The following is a 10,856-nucleotide window of genomic DNA, read 5'->3' on the forward strand; positions in this document are numbered from 1 at the left end:
CTTTGTTGTATATTCTAGAACATTTAGATGTGAATGTTATATTCATGTTTTAGATGAGAAAAGAATCAAGCTAGAAGCCAAGAGTAAGAACAGTATCTTTCTTGGATATGGCTAGGAATCTAGTATGACTATGATGCTAAGAAGGTGATACTAGCAATACTAAGGTGTTTATGGAGCTATCACATGTAGTGGAGGAGAAAGGGTCCTCTATATTATCACCATTCAAAGAAGTAACCCAACCTGAGCATAATGGTAAAGTTTTTCTAGAAGAGGAGGAGGAGGAGGATCTCTCAATTGATGAAGTTCTTCAATCACAACATCCTACTTTGGTGCAAGAAGAGAGATTACTTCCCAAGTAAGCAAAGCACCTCTTTGATGAGAAGGATCCGATGAGGAGGATGCGACTTCAAAGATCAAAGAGGATAGAGAAGCAAAGAAGGGCTTTTGAAGACATTGTTAATATGACATTTTTGGCTAAGATAATGCTATGTGGTGGGGGTTAAAAGCCACTTGTGCCTAGACATCTATGCCTACTTATATACTATACCCGCACACTTATACATTATAGGTGGCGGATGCCCATCACTATCACTTTATTCTTTATTCTTGAGTGGAAATAGAATAAGGGAAGGCACATCATACATTGTGACCATTGGAGTTCCCATATAATGGTCTCTCTCTTCTTTCCTAAACCTCCATAGCTCTTACTTTCTTTTTTATTTTACTTTGCTTCTATCTTCCACTTACCTTTCAAATGGTATCAGAGCAGGCATTTGAGGAGCCTCATCAATCATTATTTCAGCCCGAGAAGGAAGCTTTAGCTCAACTTTCATGGTAGCCACTCAATGAGGTATGGATCAGTCTTGTTTCTTCACCAATCAACCCTATCCCTTTGAGCATTGATCAAGGCCTTCCCCCTGATCATTTGAGCTCTAGCAAGTGAGCTTTGAACTTAGTCAAAGCATAGAGCCCAAGGAGAAGCCCCTATAGGTTTTGGTGTATTTTTAGGGGGCTGCCCTACCACTCTCTCTCTCTAATCATTTGGTCTTACCCTCTTGCTTCTCTTTTTGGGTCTTTCTGACTTCCTCCCACTTCATGTTTGGAATTGGTTTTGGGTCAACCATTGATCTATATTTTGGAGCACATTGTTGTAACACAATTTGAAAAGCAAAGCATTTGATCAATTTATGCCCTACTAATGTTTATGGGGAATGTTTGCAATGCTCAGATGATGCATTGATATTCGAGAAAGGCTTTTAGACTAATTAGAGTTTGATTAGCTCAATCATTGAAGTGTTTATTGTTGTAATAACAATTTGAACAATAAGCATACAATAGCGAGCTTTATATTTGAATGCTTGCAAGTGCCTTGGGTACCTTACATGCTTAAATGGATGCTTGACATTAATGTATATACTTGGGTATGCTTATGATGCACTTTGACCTTTGCATTTGAGCTCCATAGGATGTATTGAGGTTTAAACATTTGCTTCAATGATTATTCCATTGTGGGTTGAAGGCATATTGGATGTATATACTCTTGAATGTATTTATGATGTACTTGGGCTTCCCAGATGAATAATCCTTATACATACTGACTCTTGTGGGCTAATTTTCTTTTGAGCACTTAGATGTTTGGTACTTATTGTTGTCAGTGGTGGGTGCTTCACATGCATTGGTTATATGCATCTATGTATTTGACACTCCATATGCTTTGACAATTGTTTGTACTTGGTTGTTACACTACTGGTTACATTTTATATATTCGATATTGCTACCCATATATTCCGAACAGTGGAATCTTACTCTATTGGTCATTTTCCTATTGATGTATGGTGATTTACTATAGTTTTACCAATGCTGGATATTGTTTATGAGTAGTTTCTTTGAGTATAGATACTTTTTTTGAGCACTATATTGTATACTATTTGTGGACAACCATATACCCTTTTGTTCCCCACCTCTTGCCCACCCTTTTGGCTTAGTTTTGGGCTATTTTGCTATAATTATAGCAACCTATACTCTTGTACTTTGCAATCATTATGGTAGGTATTTCTACTACATTAGTTGATAGTGTTATTTTCAACATTGAAAAGCTTGATGGCAACAACTTCTAATATTGGGAGACACAAATATGGTAGGTCTTGGTGTAGAAGAAGTAGATTAGGCCATTAAAAGCAATTGGGATGAACTAGATGAGCAATGCAAGACTACAATCATACCCTCTTTATCTAAGCAAGTGTATTTCAATGTTATCTCTACTGGTGTAATGCATACAATTTATGAAAGAATATATGTGCTCTTTATGGTAAGAAAAGCCATGTATCTTAGTTGTATTGATTGAAGAAGCTTGTGGACCTTTGTATGAAGGAGGCCACTCCTACGTCTACTCATTTAAATGAATTTTACTCTATTTTTAGGCATCTTATTTTTCAAGGGAAGTTTGAGGACAATGTAAATTTTTATTCTTCCTTGTCACACTACTAGAGTACATTTTGTACTACTATGAGTGTTAATCCTCTTGAGGATGGTTTCAAATGCAATGATGTAGAGAGTGCTTTACTTTACTTAAGAAGTCAATAGAAAGAATGTTAATGCAGTCTGCATTTCTTATATACTTACTATTAGAGGCAGAAATGGTGGAAATTGTAATAATAATCGTGGTAGACACTCATATCCCAATAGAGACAATAGAATCGTGGACTACCATGTTTCTAAAGACAAGTGCAACAAGTTGGATCCAAAATCCATCAAATGCATATTTCTTGGATATGCTGATGCAAGTGAGATGGGCTATTGCCTTTAACATCCACATGCTCAAAAGGTTAACCATAGTCATGATATTATTTTCATGAGGAAAAGATTCATATGAGACCAAACCTGGTGATTGAGGTATGCGGGGAAATCTTTTAGGAGGAGCCTCATGTCACAATTCATTCTTGGCAGAAAGCTATGTAGTTTGAGTTTAATTCAGTATAGAAGAACTACGTGTGGAACTTAATTTCCTTGCATGATGGAAAGTATACATTGTTATGTAAGTGGATGTACAAGTTGAAGAGTACCCTTGGTCACCCTAAGTTGGCATATAAGGCTAGATTGATTTTACTGAGGACTTTAAGTAAGAAAAGAGAGTTGATTTTGATGAGATATTCTCTCCAAAGATCAAGATGCCTATCGTACACTTGGTCTTGGTCTTGCTCACTCAATTGGATTTGAATCTTTATTAGATGGATTCAAGACAACTTTTCTACATGGAGACCTGCATGAGGACATTTATATGCGGTACCCTAAGGGTTTTGTGAAAAGAGGCAGGTAATACCTAGTGTGAAAATTGAAGAATAGACTTTATGGGCTCAAGCAAGTAGCTAGGGAGTGGTACCATAATTTTGATACTTTCATGCATTTCCAAATGTATCACCACAGTGATATGGATTCATGCCTATACACAAAGAAGGCCTGTGATGGTGGCCTTATTCACTTGATGTTTTATGTTTATGATGATATGCTTATTGTTGCTAAGAGTACTCATGAAAAGATAGATGCTTTAAAGACTCAACTTAAGAAGAGCTTTGAGATGAAAGATATGGGGCATGCCTCATGCATACTTAGTATATTCATTACACACAATCACTCTAAGAGACTTCTCTACTTGTCCCATAAGGAGTATATACACAAGTACTTGAGTAATTCCATATACTTAGTATGTGTGTTACACATAATTGCTCTCAGATGCTATCCTTTACCTTCTCATGTAAAGGTTATTCATGTTGATTATCCACAATATAATGAGAGGGTCGAGATTGTCAATGTTCTATATGCATCTGCAATGGCCAACTTGATGTATACCATTATAGCCACTCCTCCGAACATAGAATTTGTAGTGGGACTTTTGGCATGTTATATGGCCACATCTGGCAGGCAACATTGGGACATTGTATGGGATATCATGAGATATCTTAAAGGCATTGCATATATATGCATTTACTATAGTAGCCAGGATACATGTATCATGGGTTACATTGACTCAGATTATGTAGGATATACATATAGTAGGAAGTCTATCTCTAGGTATATCTTTAGCTATGATGGAGGTGCTACCTCTTGGATATCTAGGGTGTAGCAATGCATGGCCTTATCTACTACCAAGGATCCATACTTTGTAGCCACTAAGGCTTGCAAGAAGGCCCTATGGTTAGGTCATCCAATTTTGCAAATCTTGATATGACTATGACTCCTACAATTGCATTCAAATTCGATGAGTGCTATTTAGTTCTAAACTTCCATGTGAAGACAAAGCACATTGAGGTGTGCTATCACTTCATCAAAGTGGTAATATAGGACTAATCTATTGAGACTATCAAGATCCCTATGGGTACAAATCCTACAAATTCACTCACTAAAAGTCTCTTGGTGGAATAGTATGCCTTGTAATGCTGTTGGGGATTAAAGGCCACTTGTGCCTAGGTGTCTACATTTACTTGTATATTATATCTGCATGTAGGTGGTGGGTACCCATCGCTGTCACTTTATTCTTTATTCTTTTAGTGACAAGGGGAATAAGGGAAGGTAGGTCACACATTGTGATTGTTGGAGTTCCCACACACCAGTCTCTCTCTTATTGCTTGAACCTCCATAAGTCTTACTCTCTTCTTGATTCCACTCGTGCTTCCATCTTCTGCTCACCTTTATTAAGCAAAGGAGCCTACAAGTTTGGATGAAGCTATGGAAAACCCAAAATCAAAATCTGCCATGCAATCAAAATATGACTATATCATCAATTATAATTAGACTTTGGACTTAGTTGATGATTATCCAACATTTAAGAAAGTGGTTAGTATAAAATGGATTTGGAAGACCAAATATAAATCAAATAGGTCTTTGGACAAGTACAATACTCAAGTTTTTGCATAAAGCTACTCACAAATAGAAATGAGAAAACATTTGCACCTTTAGCCAAGATGTCCACTATTCATATAATACTAGTCTTTCCTCCATGTAAGAAGTGGCTAGTCTATCAAATGGATGAGAAATCTACATTATTAAATGGACGTCTCAAGGAGGAGACATATATGATCTGACCACCAGGATTTAAGATTGAAGATCAAGAAAAATAAGGTTTGTAAACTCAAAAAGGCATTGCATGGGTTGAAACATGGCCCAAGGGAGTAATATCAAAGGATAGATAGATTTTTCAAAGCATTAAGTTTACTAGAAGTGATTCTGATGCTAATATATAAGTGTTTAGGTAGAATTGTAATTTTATAGTAGTTATTTTATATATAGATGACTTGATCATCATAGGAGAACATGAATATATTCTTTAGAAGAACAAGGAAATGCTAAGTTTTGGATTTGAAATGACAAACTAGTGGTATATGTTGGATCATGAGTTAAAAATGCAACTCATCCATGGGATCCAATGTTGGCTCCAATGGCAAGAGCCCTTGGCCCAATCATATAGGGAATATTCCTTAGACTACCATATATTAAATATGTGGGAGGTGACCGATAATTCAATGGACCACGTGGGTTTATACATAGGGAATGTTGTCCTCCTATACAATCACATAACTATTGAGCACTATTACCTTCGACACTCATTCTCTCTCATCCCACACCTCACATCAAAGCTCATAGGAGTGTATGCATGGGCAAACCCTTCATCCATCAATTGTATCAATTTTGTTAAAAATGGATTTTTTTTTGTTCTCTTCTACTCTCTCTTAAACTTATATTCATCGTTATCTTCTACTATGCTACAATTTCCTTAACCTTTATTGATCACATGGTGATCATTTTTCTTTTGCTTTCAAAGACAATCTAGAGCAAGAGAAACAACATTTTCTCCATGTATCTTAGGAGTACACCATCCAATGCACATTTTATGTGTGAAATTAGTATATTACAAAGGAGAAACACATCATAATGAAGATAGTAGAAACTACAAGTATAAGAGAAAAATGAGAGAGAATCATATTAACTAACATATTCCATTAAAGATACAAATGACTCATTAAAACTATATCTACCAAATGCAGTGCTATGAATGCTTCAATGATCACTAGGAAAATGCTAAATGGATGAGGATAGAATGTGTGAGTTCTTAATGACTTTGAGGTGTTGGAGGGTGGCATAACATGCACATATAGTGCTAGAAATTGGCTAATTATAGGCACATACATGCCAGTCATATAGTTATCTCAAGGAAAAATCTCGATTTAGTTGAGAAGTAATATCAATTGGTCACATAGTTCCTTGGAATCACTACCCTACTCTAGTCACAATGTCCATGTAATTGCTTGATCTTATATTGGTGATGCCATAGTCTAGTGTACCTGCCAAGTAATTCAACACAAGAATTCGTACAATGGGAAAGACCTATTTAGAACTCAATTTGCATAGCTAAGATTTGACCTAGTGTTTACATGGGAAGAGAAGACTCTCATGGCTTCCAATGCTTTGCATCCTCCTTGTATACACCCTTTAAGAAATGCAATTCTTTCTAAAATCTCAACAAAAAATCTCAATGCCCCAAAAAAGATGCATGAACCCCAAACGTTTTGTGTCAAAACATAACTTAGAAACTTCCTTATCCATTGTAACTTATATAGTAACTTTCAAACTTGATTGTATCATCACTTTATTGGCTCTATTATCATCTCTAAGCCTTCAACAGGAGCATGGAGCCACATGGTGGTAGATAGTTTGAGAGAGCATAAGCGAGAAAGCTTGAATCTTAGTCACATTGATCATGGTTTAATGTGTTGAATGAGGCTAACTAAGAGATTGGCCTGGACAAGAGAGTGGGGTGTCCTCTACATGTGGATGACTAAAGGTTCCCGCCAATGGAGTACATACATGCTCTAAGTGAAATATCCAAGCATAGCAAATCTAAGAAGCCAAATCAAGAGCATTGAACTTGACTAGTACTGCGGAAACTACATTTGGTGGAGTGCATAAAGCCACAAAAAAGTGACAAAGTGCAATTGATTTTTCTTAGATTGATAGGACCACTAGATAACTAGATAATTATAGTAGAGATCTCCAAGCACAATAATTCGAAGAGGCCAAAGGAAGAGTATTCAAATTGACTAGCTCTCCTTGAAACTTCCCCCTATGTAGGACACAAGGCCAAAGGAAGAGAATTTAAACTGACTAGCTCCTTTGGAAACTACCTCCTATGTAATAGATAAAGCCAATATTTTGAGGTGGTAGTTAAGAGTGGCCAATTAAACAGCGTTGAATTTGACTACGTCTTTTAGGAATTGCATCCTATGTAGAGGCAATGGAGAGTGACAAGATCTTCGATTGTGGTAGTTCAAAGTGGCCAAATAAAGAGCATTGAATTTAACTAGGTCTTTTAGAATTCTCTATAGTGCCTGGAGCCAATGAAAAGTGACAAGATCTCCTTTCCAAGAATAGTTGATGAGGGCTACAAAGTTTAAATGATCATAACTCTCACATCTAACATTTCAACAAATCATGTCAATTTGAGCACATTTATGAGGTTGAACTTGCCTATTTACACCATATGCATCTATCAATTTTAGACATCGATATACATTGTCTAAATTTATGCTCTAATTTTTTTTATCATGCGGATTCACCCCCATAGTTCACAAGAAAACTATTGGGAGAGAGACTTTGATTAAAGGATTCATCCAATTATGTAGTAATCAAGTTAGTTATAAACATATGGTTCTTTTGGATAACATGGTTTTAGTAGCATGGTTGTTTTGAAGTGGAAAGTAAAATTTATATAATTAACTATAAATATAATGTATAGTTCCCCTAGGAAGCATGGATTTATAGCATACATTAATATACTCTTTTTGAAGTAGAAATGTGAAATTTGCTTTGAGAATTTTGCTTGGAAAACGGTTGGCCCTCCACCAATAGATAATCATTTGAAGGTTTACTTGATATTGACCATGTTGAAACTTAGCTAGTTATTAGGGATTACCATCTTTAGTGGAGTTCATATGGCAACATTGGTGAAAACAAGGGAGGAACTGAGAGGCAATTATTTTGGTCATGCAAACACTTGCATAGAGAGGAAGCTTGCACTATATGCTTGGAATACTTTACTACAAGGATTGATTACCCTGTATGCATTATTTGCACTATTCATGAGCATCGATACTTACATGAAATTGCAATAGAGCTCCCTCAATCTCTCATGTATATGAGCTCAAATGTAAGATTCATAGTATATTTGTACTTTGTATAAATCAGTTGATTGTTAAAAAGGCACTTAAAGACATAAAAGCCATATAATGTACCTTTGATCACACAAGAATTGAAATAAACTCAAGAACTTGTGACTAGATTAATTTATAAAGCATAATCAAGACATGTACCTCAAGGTTTCTTCTTCTGTATAAGAGGAGCGTCCCATAAACAAGAGCAAGAAGAACATAGTTGCATAGGGACAATGTTGTTGGAGCATGAACGCCTACAAAAAAGTTGAAGTAAACTCGATTAAAAGCACAATTACATTTGAACTTGATATTTTGGAGGGATTTTAACTTAAAGTTTGAAATGCCTTTTCCCATACTTTGAAGGTATTTATCGAAATTTATTGATCTTTTGTAAAGGAAGAGAGAGAAAGGGGGCAAGGAGGGGGCAAGAGTTTTAGGAGACAAGAAGGTATATGTATCCCATATATTTATTTATTTATTTATTTATTTATTTATATGTATGTATGTAGAGAGAGAGAGAGAGAGGAGGAGGAGGAGGAGGAGGAGGAGAATAATAATAATAATAATAATTCCAATATGCCTTAAGGCGTATAGTTTTGAAGCTGGAGAGAGAGAGAGAGAGAGAGAGAGAGATTGCCTTGTATGGCGAGGTGAGAAGATGCCACCCCGGTGGCTGTGATGAGGAGAGACAGGAACTGGCCAAAGGCCACAGCCCCAAGCAAAGCGCGCCATGGCCGCCTCTTCCTCTTCCTCTTAACCTTAGCAGGGGTGCCAGCCTCATTAACCACAGTTACCGCTATTGGGCTCTCCGTTGTTGCTGTATCATTCTGACCTTCCATGATCGATATGAGAGGTCCCTCTATGCTCTAAGATTTCATACGAGGCGAGAGAGCTGCTAATAAGACGCCGCGACCAATGCGTCCAATCCAATCACCCACCTCTCTCTCTCTCTCTCTCTCTCTCTCTCTCTCATCTCATATATATATATATATATATACTTGAATATTCCTTCTGTTCATATATATACGGAAGGTGCACACACACACACACTCTCTCTCTCTCTCTCATTCGTTCATGTCGCATATATACTACCTGAATATCCGTTCTGCCTCCTCAACGTACCAAAAGCGCATTAGTCCTCCATACACTTGGTATTGCCTCTGCTAGTGCCCGCTCCACTCTCTCTCTCTCTCTCTCTCACCATGCATGTGTACCTCTATCCAATCAACCTCCTATCGTCCTCGTAACCGTCCCCCTCTTTCGTTTAACCTGATTGCTTTTGCGTTTCCTATTTACATTGAATATTTTGCCACCCACCTTGGCTTGTATCATGCGAGAGGCAGAAAGTGATCTACTCCACCAATAAAACCACACAAACAACACTTTAGTTATATCACGCGAGTGGAAGAAATTGATCTGCTCCACCAATAAAATCACACGAACAGCACTCTTATCATAATGATACACAATATTAACTAAAATGACTTTTTAAGGACTAATTGCACAATGTTAATTTCTTATAAAGATGAATGCTTGTATTTACATTTTGGTTGCCTTCAAGATTTGTTATCTGAACAGGATTTTAAGGGCTTGTAAAGCTCATACATATTTGAACAATGGCACTAGGGTAAGGGGGGCTGAATTTATGACAATTATCACCCCCTACTTAAATCTCAGCTGAGAGGTAGCCTATTGGATTTTTTACTTGAAATTCCCTTCACAAGCTTGAATACATCTCATAAACTTTTTGTAAGATTATTCCAAGTACATTTTGATCTTGCAATGGCTACTACATGAGTTTTTTTGTGTTGTGGCAAAAGCCCACAAATTTGTGACATGAAGAGGCCTTTGAAAAAAAGCAAAGAGGAGCCAATAATTTGACCATTTTAGCACATTTTCTTGCAATAAATGAATGCAAGATAGGTTAGCTTTTTCATAATTGGAAGAGCCTCCTTAAGTGCTTAAACTAATTTTCAAGAATCTTCACTCAATTTTCAATACACAAAGAAATTAATGCATCCATTTCACGCATCATTAAGTTTGTTTCTACGTTTAGAAATGTGAATAAATGCTTTTTTATTTTGAATTTTTTTATTGCTTATAAATAGCTCTTATCTCCCTCTTTGTGTTTATTTTGCTCTTTGGTGGTGAGGTTTTCCCTCATGTAGAAAAATTGAGATTTCTATACACACTCTCACACTTGCATGCACACGTGTGTGTGTGTGTGTGTGTGTGTGTGTGTGTGTGTGTGTGTGTGTGTGTGTGTGTGTGTGTGTGTGTGTGTGTGTGTGTGTGTGTGTGTGTGTGTGTGTGTGTGTGTGTGTGTGTGTGTGTGTGTGTGTGTGTGTGTGTGTGTGTGTGTGTGTGTGTGTGTGTGTGTGTGTGTGTGTGTGTGTGTGTGTGTGTGTGTGTGTGTGTGTGTGTGTGAGTGTGCGCGCACGCACGTGTACGTGTGCGTGCGTGCACGCTTAACTTGCTTAGCGGGCCACATCTAGATTTTTGCATTTCCATGGAGATTCTAGTAGATCCCAATTCTGAATATTTTATTACAATAGTACAAGTTTGTTAACACAAGAATTAGAAAATGGTACTTACAGTCTATTAGAACACAATGAAAATTGAAATGGTTGTGCTAGGTACCCTTGTAAGCATCAA

General features: G+C 36.9%; 1 protein-coding gene across 7 annotated transcripts in view; it reads right to left on the reverse strand.

Moving 5' to 3' along the window:
• Positions 1-9,429, reverse strand: part of LOC148021743 (uncharacterized) — a 50,664-nt gene extending 41,235 nt beyond the window's left edge. For 4 of the 7 annotated variants that reach the window (XM_087697279.1, XM_087697277.1, XM_087697276.1 and 1 more), the window contains exons 1-2: positions 8,839-9,178; positions 8,361-8,455 (exon numbers count right to left, since the gene is read on the reverse strand). In XM_087697279.1, coding sequence (XP_087553405.1) covers positions 8,361-8,455; positions 8,839-9,040 — 297 coding nt within the window. In that variant the 5' untranslated portion in view covers positions 9,041-9,178. Of the gene's footprint in view, positions 1-8,360; positions 8,456-8,838; positions 9,180-9,293 lie in introns of those variants that run through there. The other 3 variants (XM_087697274.1, XM_087697278.1, XM_087697273.1) reach the window with 3 other exon arrangements.
• Positions 9,430-10,856: the final 1,427 nt, after the last annotated feature.

Source organism: Lygodium microphyllum, chromosome 17 (genome assembly GCF_053477565.2).
Source record: "Lygodium microphyllum isolate KBCC chromosome 17, Lygodium_microphyllum_v1.1.10, whole genome shotgun sequence".
Classification (NCBI taxonomy): domain Eukaryota; kingdom Viridiplantae; phylum Streptophyta; class Polypodiopsida; order Schizaeales; family Lygodiaceae; genus Lygodium; species Lygodium microphyllum.